The sequence below is a fragment of the Falco cherrug genome, chromosome 9, assembly GCF_023634085.1.
Source record: "Falco cherrug isolate bFalChe1 chromosome 9, bFalChe1.pri, whole genome shotgun sequence".
In the NCBI taxonomy this organism is placed as follows: Eukaryota; Metazoa; Chordata; class Aves; order Falconiformes; family Falconidae; genus Falco; species Falco cherrug.
This window is the reverse complement of record NC_073705.1, coordinates 4,641,072-4,656,680: the sequence shown is the minus strand read 5'-3', so window position 1 is coordinate 4,656,680 and position 15,609 is coordinate 4,641,072. Positions and strand designations below refer to the sequence as shown.

Below are 15,609 nucleotides of genomic sequence, written 5' to 3'. Positions count from 1 at the left end.
AAAATGATCTGCCCTTCGTTACACAGTATATCAGTGTAGGTGTGTATAATAATATCTTCTGTTATTAAAATCCAAAATTTTCTTTCTGATTTCAGTAATGAAATCAAGGTTCACTGAGAACCTTGAAACACTGAGCACAGCTGACAAGGGATAGCCTAGCAATCAGAGGTCCAGCAGAACTTTCTCTTGGAAACGATCATGGAAATATTGACGGGTGCCCATCATCTTTGATAATTTCTCCTCTGTATGTATCATTTTTCTCTTGATCTCCATGTGTAAGAAATCTGGAAAGGAAGGCAAGGGACTAGCGTGGATGAATCGAGATGAAGGCAAGAAGGAAGTGCACAGGCAGTGGAAGCAGGGACGAGTATGCTGGGAAGAGTATAGGGATGTTGCCCAGTTGTGTAGTGATGGGGTCAGGAGGCCAAGGCATGGCTGGAGCTGGACTTGGCAGGGGACGCAAAAGAAGCTACACAGGTATGTCAGCCAGAAAAGGAAGGTCAAAGAAAGTGTACCCCTGCAATGAGCGTAACTGCCAAACCTGTAACAGCTGACAGGGAGAAGGCTGAAGTACTCAACAACTCTTCGGTCTCAGTCTTCACTGGCAAGCCCTCTTCCCACACCTCTCGAGTGGGTGGACCTCATGGCAGGGACTGGGGGGGCAAAGGCCTCTCCCACTGTAAGAGGAGTTCAAGACCACCTGAGGAACCTGAACATACGTAAGTTGGGATGTGATGAGGTACAACCCAGAGTCCTGAGGGAGTTGGCTGATGTAGTTGCCAGGCCACTCTTCATGGTATTTGAATAGTCATGGCAATCAGGTGAAGTCCCCAGAGACTGGAAAAAGGGAAACATTGCACCCATTTTAAAAAAGGGTAGAAAGGAGGACCCTGGGAACTAGCGACCTGTCAGCCTCGCCTCTGTGGCTGGGAAGATCATGGAACACGGCCTCCTGGAAGCTATGCTAGGCACATGGAGGACAGGGAGGTGATTTGGGGCAGGCAACACAGCTTCATCAAGAGAAAGTCTTGCCTTACCAACCTAGTGGCCTTCCATGATGGAGCGACTACATCAGTGGACAAGGTCAGAACTTACAGATGTCATCTTACCTGGATTTCTGTAAGGCCTTTGATACTGCCGCAACCCCCACCCCCCTGCCCAGCACCCTTCTCTCTAAATTGGAGAGGTGGATGTGATAGATGGACTATCCAGTAGATAAGGAATTGGCTGGATGGTCGCATCCAGAGAGTAGTGGTCAATGGCTCAATGTCCAGGTGGAGATCAGTGACGAATGGTGTCCCTCAGGGGTCTGTATTGAGACCAGTACTGTTTAATATCTTCATCAGTGACATTGGTGGGTTTGAGTGCACCCTCAGCAGATTTGCAGATGGCACCAAGCTGAGTGGTGCAGTTGACATGCCTGAGGGATGGGATGCCATTCAGAGGGACCTGGATGGGGTCAAAAAGCGGGGCCATGTGAGTCTCATGAGGTTCAACAAGGCCAAGTGCAAGGTCCTGTGCCTGGGCTGGGGCAACCCCTGGTATCAAAACAGGTTGGGGGCTGAGGGGACTGAGGGCAGCCTTGCTGGGAAGGACCTGGGGGTTCTGGTGGATGAAAAGCTGGACATGAGCCAGGAAGCCAGCCATATCCTGGGCTGCATCAAAAGAAGCGTGGTGAGTGTGCTGAGGGAGGGAATTCTTCCCCTTTACTCCACACTGGTGAGACCCCACCGGGAGTACTGCGTCCAGCTCTGGAGTCCTCCGTACAAGAAAGGTATGGATGTGTGGGAGCAGGTCCAGGGAAGGGTCACACGGTGATCAGAGGAATGGAATATCTCTCCTTTAAAGAAAGGCTGAGAGAGTCGGCGTTGTTCAGCCTAGAGAAGAGAAGGCTCCAGGAAGACCTTATAGTGGTCTTTCTTATAAGCCCCCTTAAGTATTGAAAGACAGAAACACGTTTTAGCAGGGCCTGTAGCGACAGGACAAGGGGCAATGGCTTTAAACTAAAAGAAGGTAGATTCAGAGTAGGCACAAGGAAGAAATTCTTTACAATGAGGGTGGTAAAACACTGGCACAGGGTGCCCAGAGAGGTGGCTGATGCCCCATCCCTGGAAACATTCAAGGCCAGGCTGGACAGGGCTCTGAGCAACCTGATCTAGTTGGAGATGTCCCTGCTCACTGCAGGGGGCTTGGACTAGGTGGCCTTTAAAGGTCCCTTCCAACCCAACCCATTCCATGATTCCCCATTCAAGGTAAATAAGCTCTACAGCATGACTGACAAAGAGGCAGCTTTAATTTCTGCAGAAACAGGATTTAATGAGCAGTTGCCTGAGAGATGCCTAATTGCTTAATGTGAAGGTGAGAGCAAAATAAGTTCATACAAAATAGCTACTTTTGGAGCTGGAAAGGAAAGCACATATCTCTTTCCTGAAATGACCTCCTTTTCCTGTTACCCCCAGAAACAGGAAGACTGCTTCAAGGCTTTTTTTTTATTACTTTGTAGTCTTGGAAATCACTTGGATCTATACAATTTTCCTCCAGGGTCATGTCCAGTGTTTCACTGTAAATATTTTGTAAAAGAAGCATCAATAAGTGCCTCTTCTATCTGCCAAATGGTTCTTTTCGCTGATAGCATCAGTTTAAATGGGAAAATTGATTGAAATTCCTCTCATTCCCATAGGCAATATAATAGAAAATAAACAAAGTGAGCACATTAGGAAGGAAAAGCAACAATCACTGTATTCCAGATTGCTGTTATTATTGTTATAGAGACAAATCGTAGGGGATAAAGGGGACTACTTTCCGCATTGCAGTATTTCACTATTAGTAATATGCTTTTGCGATACAATACCCAAAGATGAGTACTGAAGAGATCATTAAATGCTCATTATGTCCAAACTACCTGTTTTGTAACCTGGGAGAGAAGAACCAAAACGGAATATTTAATAAGTTTGTTCCGACTTTAGATGTCAAGCTGTGCTAGATTTCTAAGTGATGGCACTGGTAAATTGCATCAATTTTTTTCTGAAATCAGTAGAAGTGGTTGTGGTATTTCCATAGCTGTGATCCATTACTATGAACATTTGTTTATCAAATTCTGAAAATATACCAGATCGTTCCTTAGGGGGACCATAAAGAAAAAAGAAAAGAAGTCAAAGTTTACATGTTTCAGTAGACCTCAGATGCGAGAGCAAGTCAGATAAGCACATTAGGAAGGATGAAAACACCCATTTTGCGTCAACTAAAACGCAGTTGTGCATAAGAAAGTGCAGCTAGTGATGAATTGGAGGAAGTATCCTTTATGTCTCTGGACTTTGTCTGTAGCCATGCTTTTAGTGCTGGAAATCGGCTTTTCAGCTGTAAGGAAGAATAGATCATTTTCCAAGTGATTACTTGCTTCAGATGTTCCATGCTTTGGGCTTGCAAGCATGATATAACTGAATATAAAGCAAACAAGCAAGGTCAGAAAAGAAACAGATCTGTTCTGGTGTACATATAGAGAAAAGTCTACCCAATTCTGTAGAATAAAAAAAGTAAACCACCAGCTAAATTCTTTTACATTTGATTTGTTAATTGATACCACTATCTTAATAAAATTATTTATGTCCTTTTTGAAGATGTAGGAACTCCCTAGAACCCTGGAAACACTGAAAGTTAATTATAGCAAAATGGTTACCATTTCTTGTAATAATACAGAACTATTGATGTGAACCTGTTTGATGCGAACACAATGAACGTATGCCTTGTCTTATAGAGGGTAATGTCATAGTCTGTCATGGGGCAAAGAAACAAAAAAAAGGAAGATTATAAGATGTTCTTTGCTGCTTGCAAGTACAGCATACTTGGAAGTCCAACTAGTCCTGTATGCATTGTTCAGTAGTACAGTTGTTCTAATTCTTTCAACAGTTGGGTGAGGGAATAATTTTTGTTTCACCTACCAGCCTCAAACTGGGTACACTTGCAGCTGCTCAGGAGACTTGATCTTCACATCCTGAAGGTGAGTGCAGGTGGCAGAGTAAAAGCATGTTTTGGCACAGCTACTCAGTTATGAAAGTTAATTAGTCACTCATTAAAAACACCATTTTCCAGCCATTTTTTGGATCACTGTGTGAAGCTGCACACCTTATATGTTGTATCTGAGAGTTACTACAGTATACTGTTTTGCATAGATTGATTGTTTTCAACAGAAGCATCGTGTGTATGGAACCCCTCCGCAACCAGAGAGAGGTTCCTAGGTCCTAGAGCAACACAAACAAGAATGTTCACATTATAGTTCAGATTCGTAATTAATTTTTAAAGAACTAACATGAGATGACAAAGACAGTAGGGTGGCACGCAGTTAAATTTCTCTTTCAGTGATTCAATTTCTGGAGCAGTCTCCAGTTAGAAGAGGGTAGTGGCTACTCACCTCTAACAAAGCAGGTTGATCAGATTTATACAGTTGTTCTGCATTTGTTTCAAAAGAACAATGCAGTTGTCCTCCCCCAGGATTAGAGGCAGGAGCTTGGTAATGTTATAAAAGCCCTTCAGGCATTAGAGAGACTGTTGTCAGCATAGCATACCCTGACCTGAGGATGCCCTTGGCACTGCTCTTGTCAATACCTACCCTCATTCCAGGCTCATGCAATCACTTACGGCCATGCTCCATCTCCAGTAATGCAGAAGACTGTGATTCCAATGAGATAATTGCATTCATTTAGCAGCAAATTGAAAATATAAAGAGGAGATCTAGCAACTGCTGAGCAGTGACTGTGATTAACCATTGGGGGAAACGTCTGTAGAATACGTAAGGCTATCCAGTTCCTTAGACATCTTTTGAGATGAAGCTGCCTCTGTCTTGCTGCCCTCGGTGTGCTCTGAGGAGACAAAGTGGGAGATCTTTTAACGTCAGAGGTACCACCTTCTGCACCAACCCCTGACTCATGGATACTGTATGGCAGGAGCACATTTGTTTAAGTCAAATGTTTTACTTTGGAGTGAGGACAACATAGCATGCTGCAGCATCATAAAAGGTAGGAAACAAGAAAAGGACTGACACAGGCCGTGTATTACCCAGGGTGAACTCAGATGACAGCTGATTAAGCCAAGGCTGTTGGTTAATACTTGAGATCACTCTGTAAAACTGTGAACATCCTAATGGTGGTTGAAACCGGCATGCTGATGTCTTGGAATTTCCCCTACAGCTATGTATGCCTGCTGAGCTTCTGTCTCAGTGATGAATTGGTTTAGGACCAATACACCTTCACTGTAAGCTCTTGGTACTGTGATACACTGGCAGTCTAGGTGAAGGTGTTTGCAAATTGATTTTTTTTTTTCTTCTTATCCAATTCCTCTGTGTCTGAAATGTTGTTTCAGTAGTTAGAGAAGATTGGGTCTAGGCTTGTGTGAATTTTGTTCTATTAAATGCTTGTCTTTTGAGATTTATTTAGGTTTTGCTGTTACTTAGATTTCTAGTGGTGGCTGGCTCCCTAGATGGTTTTGCTTCTGTTTAATCTTTACAAAGTAGAAGCTGGAACAAACTTCTTTGGTTTTCATTTTTTTTTTCCTGACTTATTTTGTTTTCTCATAGAGCTGAAGGTCAAAAAAGTAATTAGCTGTTCTCTTTTTCTTTGTCATTCAGTGAGTGTTACGTTGCATAGATTGAGCTTTATTATTGGACAAGGACTTTTTTACTCAGAATTCTGGTGCAAAAGTAGGGCAAAGTAGTAGCACAGTCCTTGACTTACTAAATCTTAGGAACCTGGTATGTTTTCAGCTGGTGATAACTCCATATGGAAGATCATGGAAATCTTGTTCTGGTTCTTCAAAAAAGGAAGTTCAGCAAGTCCTGTACCCATTGTTAGAACGTGGAAAATAACAAGTGTGTGGATGAAAAGCAAGCTTGGCATGGTCTGATAGCCAGTTTTCTTTGCTGACTGTGCTCAGCTGCCTTCTGAGAAGCAGCAAGAAATCCTGTACCTGCCATTAGGCACTATTCAAACTGCAAGATAATTCTCTCCTGTCCTGTTATCTGGTGCCCAAATGAACCTTTGCAGGAGACTGAGGGTTTTTTATAGTTTATCTTTGTTACATAAATTATTAATGAACATTATCTTGATCTCAAAAGCATACTGTGGTCAAGGGTTCTGTAAAGTTTTGTGATGGTAACAGGAGTTCTAGATAAAATATAGCAGCATTCCAGGGTGGTTTAGGTGTTATATCAAAAAACTGTTGAACAAAACCAAATCAGAAACAGCAAGGCTAAATGAGAAATGAGGCAAGAATATACTGTACAAGCAAAGCATCTGTGGGTATGTGCATGGCTTTTAGTCAGGTTTCTTTGCTTGAACTTTCTACTCTTTAGCATCCATACATCCACTGATACTTAAAAGTGTAAGGAACATAGCTATACTGCAAGACCAGAATGTGGTCTGTAGCAAGCTTATGCTGTGCACATTACAATTTCAATATCCACCTATTGCACACATCCACCTTAACACACTGTAGGTTAAGGTTACTTTGCAATGTCTGGTATATTTTGTAGTTTGTAACTGGAATTTAAACTGCTGGGTGCAATTAAGTGTCTAGCATGAAGCCTGCTAAAGCAATATGGCACTTTTACAATTTGCAGTTGGGCTCACGTCCAGCTGCCAACCTTGGCATGCACTGAGGGGCATAGGGCTCCATCAGCCCTGAAGAGATCACCAAGTGATGATTATGTCTAGGTTTAAAACTCTTGTAAATTTGCTGAGTTTTTGAACTGAGAAAAGGGAGAATGAGAGAAGAAGGAGCCTTAAGGGGGGGGGGGGGGGGGGGGGGGGAGTGACGGGGAGTGGGGTGAGGGGGTTCCTTCTTCTCCTCCAGTTACTATTTTGTAAACCTTTTTCATGAGCTAATTTCTTTGCCTATGCTTTAAGGTAAATGGGCCAAGTGATTCCTTCGTGTCTTTAGGTTAACCTTTTTGTCTCCCTTCCCACCTGTCTCTGAACTTCCTTGTTTCTCTCTTATCTTTTGCTAGGCAGACAAAATAGAAATGCTCAGTGAACTTCCCTGTTCCACAGGAACCTGTCAGTGCATTTCAGCATGTTTATTAGGATGTTTAAACATTCCTCTCTCTAATAATTAATGTAGCCACCAAGGAAAGCTGTGCCAGCAAAGATGGAGGTATCAGTACAAAGTCCAGTTGATAATGGCCTGGTTCTTTCTGCTGGTTGTTTACACAAATGATTGGACTGAGAGGCCTGCCTCTTGCTGACTGCCACTCCTGCCAGCTGGGTAACCTCCCAGCATCACAACAGGGGGCAGGGAAGCCCTCCTAGAATGGAGATTTCACTGAAGAAACTGGAAGTCAATGGTAAGTATGGAATTTGGAGTCACCTCCACCTATGAGTTGACACAGATCCTTCAGAAAAGGAGAAGAGGACTCCAAGCTTGAGCACAAGCCCTTTGGAAAATTCATAATGCCCAGGGCAAAATGATGCAGCTCTGGTGTCGTGGTACAGTTCTGTGCAAGTAAACGTGAAGTCTTAAAGGTGAAACACTCCTTTTCTAATAATTGTTTGGCTTCTTATGGTGGTTTTTTGTTTGTGTTTAAGTAACTGCCCTACATGATAGATAAGCATGTATGTCAAGTTCCTGTACTCAGTTAAAAAATAAGTACCTTTGGAAGCATTTTGTCGGGGCCCTGTGGGCATTGATTGCCCTAATGGCCCTGACCAGCCCCATCTGGGATGCCCACACCCCCCCCCACGGGCCCAGGAGCCCACCTAAGCTCAGCTCCAGGCCCTCAGCCCCCACCTGAGCTACGCTGCCTGAGGGGGCCCAGCCCCTCACCGACCCCGCAGACCCTCACCAGCCGGCCGGCTTGGCTTGGGTCCTGCCTCATCCCCACGGACCCGGCCAGCAGCCGCTGCACCTGACCTGTGGGTTGGCTTCCCCGCCTGGCCTCGGGCCTGTCCCATCCCATGGGCTTGCCGGGTGGTCCGGGTGGGGGTGTTGGCCCTGGCTGTGGCCAGCCCCCCCTCACCTCGCTCTGGTAGCGAGGGCTGGGCACTGGCTGCAGAGGCCCCCACCCCACCAGCTGCCCCATCCCCTTGGGTCCCAGCTGCTTCCTGCGTGCGGAGCCCCCAGCCTTTGCAGCTCTGACATGTTCCCTGTGACTGTCTGCCCTGACAAACAGAAGCATCCACACCTGCTCGGAACTCTAGGCCCAGTCTATGCCTTTTCTGAAGGGGAAAAGGATGAGGAGGGAAGCAGAAATGTGTGTCTCCCCCTAGCAAAAATCTTGAATGCTTCTAGAACTGCACAGTGCTGTGAGAGTTTTTTGCAAGAACAGGTGTGCGGGGAGATAGGATGAGAAAAGAGAGGGCTGTTCTTATGTACAGTAAGACAAAACAATGTCAGAATAGTGATAAAAGGTTGCCTAACTATCTGAAACAGGTTATTTAGCAAGAAAAATCAGTTTGTTTAAATGAAAGGCAATTAGTCATATCATAAACAGTTTTACTTAGTATCAAGGTTACTGATGGGTTCCTGATGCTAGCTTTAGTTATCTTGTTTACTGGGTGGGTGGGAGTGTGTATAAAGGTATATTAATGTTATCATTGCATGGAGACTTATTAACTGAAGGGCACAATAACCTAGCAGAAGCAGCCTCACATCAGGCATGAGCAGTGGTGGACAGTTCTTGCTGGTTGTTGTACTCCTAGACACTGTCGAAGAGCTTCTGAGGTAGGAGAAAATTACCTATTTCTTCTGTTGATTTATTTTTATTTATTTATTTTCCAGTGACTGTGCTGACACATGATAGTAGAGAAACAAGCAGACATAACAGTAAAAATTGTTGGGGAATTTTTATTGTTCCCCTTGAGGTGAATTAAGCACGTTTGTTAATTATAGAGATTTAATGAACACTGCATTGGACAGAGTCCCACCGCCATCAGCAGTTCTACAAGGAGCCCGCAAAGATGTGACAGAAGCCAGCTCCCCTGCCACACTGGAATGAGCACCCATGCTGTGAGCATCAGCATGGCATCCTCAGCCCATCGAGACCATCCCCCGGTGCCAGTGCTGCTGGCCAAGGGTGGCTTATAAGTGCTCTTGCTCGATCCATCATCACACATTACCTGACAATTGCTGAAGCATTTCCTATCTTACCAGCAAGGGAGTTTTCTCTCTTCACTGGAGTCATTATGTTTCCTGGTGTACCTGCTCCCAGACAGCTTAAGACAGTTTAACCCCCTCGGCAGTTAGGCCTTCTTGCCCTCCATGCCAGATAGTTTCTTAGTCACAAATTACTATTGCTGAGTAGTTACAATTTGAATTTCCCTTTCAAAATACTTCAGCTGTAATCAAGCCACCCCTGCAATTTCCCTTTCTCCCTCTAAGACAGCTGAAGATATATGTCTTTCCATAGAAATAGAACTAATTTAAAGTAAACATTGCAAGCCAACACTTTTATTAAGAAAAAGGGAATTTTTTCTTTCTAAATAGCTAATAAAGCAGGCAAATCCAGTTTGCTCCCAGGAAATCAACTGTTCTATTCTTCTGCATGTCTCCCTACCGGTCTACTTCTCCCATTTAAGTTAGTATTTATGTTACTTATTCATACAACTCCAGCAGCCTGTCAAGTGTTGACTCAGGCTGTATCCACCTACCATTTCAGACACCGGATGTAGTAGATTAAATATTGGTATCATTAAATGCTAAGTTTTATTTTCTGGTTTCACAATGGTGCACACAATTGCTCTGTTGATTTTGTGTCATTATACAGTGAAAGAGATAATCTTAAAGGAGGACTAAGCTTACCCAAAAGCTCCTCTGAAAAACACAAGGGTCTCTTTAAGATTAGACTTGTTAAAACACATTTGGTTACAGCTGATCTAATGGGAAGTATTTAAATCCTGATCTAGATAAATCACCCAGAACATGCACACAGACACCATAAACAGAGGAAAATTATCATCTACCGTTCTCCCAGTTAACAGATATGAATGTCTAGAGGCTGAGGTGGTATAAATATCAATTGAAAAATGTATAATTTAATGAAGTAGAAGTTCTTTATCTGAGAAAATGACAGAAAGGAACGCAAACTGTTGTGCTGTACAGGAAGCTGCCCAGGTCACGGGATTTCCCTCAGACACTCAAAAGTACTGGTATAATTGTAGAGGAAGCAGATGCTGGGCTACAAGCAAGGCTGCAAGGTCTCTCAGTGGGAGTGTAAGGCAGAACTGGCGCACTGGAAAGCACAAAGTGCTAGACAAAGAGGCTTGAAACGGTGAGTAAGTACGCTACCGTTTGATTCCTCTTAATGTTCAGGAGTGCACGATTTTGTGTGTTCTGGTGAAATATGAAGACTACATATAGCAAGCAGGGACTCCATTATTTCTCTTTATGCAACAACTGAAAAATGCTGAGGCGTTGTCTAACTATGCCGGTCAAAATGAGTGCCAGTTATATAAAGCTTCACTAAAACAGTTATTAAAAGCAAGGCTTTTGCTGTGTTGTGTGAATAAGTGTCCTGAACTCTGTTGATAGAACGTACCTTGCAGTAAAACATTGTGTTCCTGTTTCTTCTCTGTACTGCAAGTCGTATTAACCTGAATGGGCAGAGAAGGTCCAGAGTTGCTAACACATTTTAAAACCCTTCTTTTAAAGAGGAGGGATAATTTCTCATTTCAGAGCACACAAAGTATTTTCTTCAGTAACACAGACCATAGTGATATAACGCATGGTGGAACAGAGGTCATTCGCTCAACATTGGAATGTCATTATTTTGCATGCAGTGAGGCTTTGCCAACATACATCCATTTGAACTAAGGATAATACAATAAGCATCTCTTAATAACATCATGAACTAAGGACAGTACAATAAGCATCTCTTAATAACATCGTGTACAAGCCTTTTTCAGAATGACAGTGGCTATTTCTGGTCAGAAATTATTGTTCTGACAATAGCTGAGATGCTGCATTTTTGTAATGATCCCATCCCAGCCAGAAAAAGAGAAACTTAACATTTTTAGTCACCTTGTTCAGTGGACATCAGCTAATGGCTGCAGCCTGTGGACTCCAAATGAGGTGGCGCAAGCTGGAACCCAAAATCATATTTCATATTTGGGAAATGATGCCATCCTTTTCCTGTAAAATTCATGTATCAATTAATCTCCCTTTGAGCAGGTCAAGATGAAACACTGAAATGGTAGAGTAGCAGTCGCTGAAGGTCTCCAGAAACTAAAAAAATATTTGAGGAGAAAACAGTAGGTTATTTAAGCAGACAATATAGATCTCTATGTTTTTATAGACTTCTTTATGTAAAAGGGACCTATTTGTTTTATTTATTGTCCCTGTCTGTAAAGTTTTACTCACAGCCACCGTTCATGCCCGAGGAAGCCTCTGGTTTCTGATGGGAATGCAAGTTTGCTTTTTTCCAGATCAAGTGGTTAATAATGCTTTTGGCATGCTGATACTCATTGTTATTAGTCTAAAAATAAGCTATTGGGATGAATTTGCGCTACCCAAATTGTGTAATGTATGCGTACAATATTTGTGAAGAGAAACTGTATCAAAAGTTTGTTTGTGCATAGTTAAAAGTTGACAACAGATTGATTCACCTAGAAGATATGCGATGCAAGAGAGCTTTTGAGTGAACTTCCTGCTTTGCGTAACTTCCACGTAAAACTAAGATGGAGACTTCTGTGCAGAGGGGTGTGCAGGAATTGCTCTCTTTTTACATTGGCTAGAAAGTAGTGGTGTTCCAAAAGGAAGAGGGAGTAAATGAGAGTACTTGCCATGAGTGGATTTTAACATTAGGTCTTTATTGCAGGAAGAGACTACTAGTTTCCTAACATTCTTAAATCTTTTAAATGCAATTTTCATGTAAATTTCCCAATCCTAATTTAACAGGAAGCTTTTAAGGCATGTTACTGCCTGGTGTAAGACTGGCAGTTGAAAATGTATTTCACCATAACTGTGTAATGATTTTTGCATTTACCATTGGTATAGAAAAACCAAACCCAAAACCAAGTCCAAACCCCTGGAACCTGTATTTCTGTAAATAAACATGACAGACATTAATGATGAGGAACTTTATTAGTGCTTTCTTTCATCTCACCCTTTAGCAAATTTGCCCCATCCTCCCCAGAAAAGTTTATACCAGGATTCTCAGATTTTCTCTGCCTTCCTCAGTCACTGTGTTGTTCTCATGGATGGGAAGATTGGACCCATAAACTACTCTACTTTTACAGCCTCATTAAAGCTCCTGTCCTTGTTACATGCTTTTTGATCATAAGACTTACTCCCATCTCTGAAGAATTCTGTTGATTTTTTCAAAGGGAACACTGACAGCTAAATCCCACCTCCAAAGAAGGGAGAAGAAAAAAAAAAAAATTGTGGATAAGTAACAAGAACTAGAACTTACATGACAATTTGCAGAGAGCAACACAAGATTTTGACTTTAGAGAATGGGTCATTATACAACATTCTTAAAGCTTTTGAGGCCAAAAAGTGAAAAAGAACAGCTGAGCAACATCTTGAATTTACAAATTACAGCAGGCAGCAGTGCTTTCATCGTGGTCTTCAAACCTTGTACTATGAAATCAGAAGAGAGCTGTAACTAAAGTGTCAGTTTTGTGTGTAATTAGAAAGAGGTTGTTATTCAGCTGAGATTGAGTGTGTACAAAAGAGGACAGAACACGTAAAAACTGTACAGACAATAGTTTATTGTTCCGATGTGTTGTTGTGATGTGTCACATTATATTGTGCCCTCATGGCCACTCACAGAATAAAGCAAGGATTGGGTTTGTTTTAATTTGCCTTTCATCTGCTTGATGGTTTAAGGACGTATGAATATCAGCCTACGATTGCATACTGAAAACCTTCACTGTATAGTCTGAATTTGGTAACATCCTGGAGAACATGAAGTTTCCATGGCAAGGTTACGAAGTTCAGTAGTGCACATGGTCCCAGTGAAGGGTCACAAAATTCACATAAAGTCCTACTGAAATCAACTACTGATTTAGAACTGAGGTCTGACACTTGACATCTTCAGTGGCAAAAGCAATTTACATTTACAGTAACCTCACCCGCAACAAGGTTGAACAAGGTCATTCTTTTCAAACCTGTTTTCCTAGATAATGTTGAATACCACAGGATCCTACTAGGCTCTGAAAGCAATTCCTTCATGACATGGCAAGCAGGACACTGAGAGACTGTGACAGGATCACTCCTACCCAATACAAAAGAATGCAGTTTGAGTTTGTTAACAGTACCTTTTCTAGAAAGAAGAAGGGAATGGATAACTATAGTTTTAAATGCTTCTCAGAATACCAAAAGATAAAGAATGTGGGTTTTCAGTAACATAAAATTTCTTCCATGCTCCCAAGTGATTCAAATTGCACTCTATTGTCATTAGTATATACCAAAACAGCTGAAAATGTTGCACTGGGCCCAGTCGTAGACTGAAATATATAATAAAGTTTGGAATCAGGGGATGTAAAAGAGTCCCTCAGTTTTATCCAAACCTCTATGAAAAGTCAGGTTTTCATAATAAAGTTTGAAGAATCAAAACAATAACTATTGTGTTTAAGAGAATACGGTTCAATAAATAAGATTATTTCTTTTTGGCAAATCGCTGAAAGTGTGCTTTTTTGTGTGTTTGTTTTGTTTCAGAGAAAGTGAATAGAAGACAGTGTAAAGGTCTGTTAAGTTCCAAATCGTGGAATTCAGCAATGATGCACTGGGGAAAAAAAAATATTTGTGGTGTTACTGCATGTATCCTTATTTTTGCAACCATTTTCATCTCTTCCTGGAAAGATGCTCAGCAACAGAATAACATAACTAGGAAACACTTCCCCCAGGCAACCACTACCAGTCCAGCATATCAGTCTTGTAGAGGAGAACCTGCTCAAAATGCAATAACACCATTGAAAGATAACAGAACTTTTATTATATCTGCATACTTTGACAACAGAGAAAGCAAAGTCACTCGTGTGATCGGGATTGTTCACCATGCAGAAGTAAAACAACTATACTGCTGGTTCTGCTGTCAGGACGACAGAAAGATGTATGTATCAAAAGCAACAATTGACGTTCACTCGGACAGATTTGGGTTCCCTTACGGTGCAGCAGATATAATTTGTTTGGAACCCGAAGGCTGCGATCCAACACACGTATCAGTTCATCAGTCTCCACATGGAAATATTGACCAGCTGCCAAGGTTTGAAATCAAAAACCGCAAGACTGAGACCTTTTCTGCTGACTTCACTGTATGCATCTCTACCATGTTTGGAAACTACAACAACGTCTTGCAGTTTATACAGAGTATGGAAATGTACAAGATTCTTGGGGTACAGAAGGTGGTGATCTATAAGAACAACTGTAGCCATCTGATGGAGAAAGTCCTGAAGTTTTATATGGAAGAAGGAACTGTGGAGATAATTCCCTGGCCCATAAACTCACACCTCAAGGTTTCTTCAAAATGGCTCTTCATGCAAGATGGAACACACATTGGCTACTATGGGCAAATCACAGCTCTCAATGACTGTATATACCGTAACATGCGGAGGAGCAGATTTGTACTTCTTAATGACGCTGATGAAATAATTCTTCCCCTTAAGCACTCAGACTGGAAAACGATGATGAGCAGCCTTCAGCAGCAAAACCCGGGGGCTGGCGTTTTCCTCTTTGAGAACCACATCTTTCCAGAAACCGTGTCTACTCACATGTTCAACATTTCATCCTGGAATACTGTTCCAGGTGTTAACATATTACAGCATGTTCACAGAGAGCCTGACAGGAAAAACGTTTTTAATCCCAGGAAAATGATAATCGATCCACGAAAGGTGATTCAAACTTCAGTCCACTCTGTCCTACGTGCTTATGCGGACAGTGTGTATGTTCCCATGGATGTTGCCCTCATTTATCACTGCCGGGTGCCCCTTCAGGGACACCTTCCCAGAGAAGCCCTCATCAGGGATACAACACTGTGGAGATATAACTCATCGTTAATCACGAATGTTAACAAGGTGCTGTATCAGACCGTACTGTAAGCTCAGAAGCGCAACCTTGGTTGTAAGGAGGGAAAGTGGAGAGCTACCCGTTCTGTGGGCAGGCAGAGGACAGATTGTAAGATCCTATTAAAATCACTTTCACCTGAAGCTTACGTCTTACAGAGGCTTGGGAGAACAGCCCTTTTGTGTACTGTGCAAAGGTGAACGCGTCTGACTTGTGAACTGAATCAAGGTATCCAGGGAAGAGATTTTCAAAACCGAAAAAATGTATTTGATCCAAAAAGGGTGGTGGAGGCGTCATACCACTATTTCCTAGAGATGTTCGCACACCGTTGGGAGGAGCCTGATGGTGTTGTTGTCTCCACAGGAAATTGGTGTCACATACCTCTTACTAGAGATATATATCCCTTTGACGGTATCTTACACATCTGTGGCACTGAAAGTTGACTGTGTTGTGTGTGCTACAATTGTAAGTGCACTAATGACATTTAGAGGTGTTGCAATAGGCATGTACTGCTGTGGTGTCCCCAACAATAAATGCACTGTATATTTAAAATCATCTGTTATTCACAGGAGTGACGGTCTGTGATGTATGGCTTTCACCACTAGAAAAAATCCCAGGACA

General features: G+C 42.3%; 1 protein-coding gene and 1 long non-coding RNA gene across 2 annotated transcripts; both read left to right on the top strand.

The window, feature by feature from the left end:
- The first annotated feature begins 4,571 nt into the window (after positions 1-4,571).
- On the top strand, positions 4,572-7,655 carry LOC114015339 (uncharacterized). Its single transcript, XR_003559205.2, has 3 exons — positions 4,572-5,012; positions 6,998-7,333; positions 7,575-7,655. It is a non-coding gene; the product is annotated as an uncharacterized LOC114015339 (long non-coding RNA).
- A 2,475-nt stretch (positions 7,656-10,130) lies between these two features.
- LOC102045961 (beta-1,4-galactosyltransferase galt-1-like) lies at positions 10,131-15,543 on the top strand. The gene is made up of 2 exons (XM_005437220.4): positions 10,131-10,255; positions 13,645-15,543. Exon 2 carries the CDS (start codon positions 13,704-13,706, stop codon positions 15,021-15,023), a length of 1,320 nt encoding a protein of 439 aa, XP_005437277.2. The 5' UTR covers positions 10,131-10,255; positions 13,645-13,703; the 3' UTR covers positions 15,024-15,543.
- Positions 15,544-15,609: the final 66 nt, after the last annotated feature.

Coding starts and splice junctions, on each gene's coding strand:
- LOC102045961 (XM_005437220.4), top strand. CDS start 13,704: ATGATGCACTGGGGAAAAAAAAATATTTGTGGTGTTACTGCATGTATC.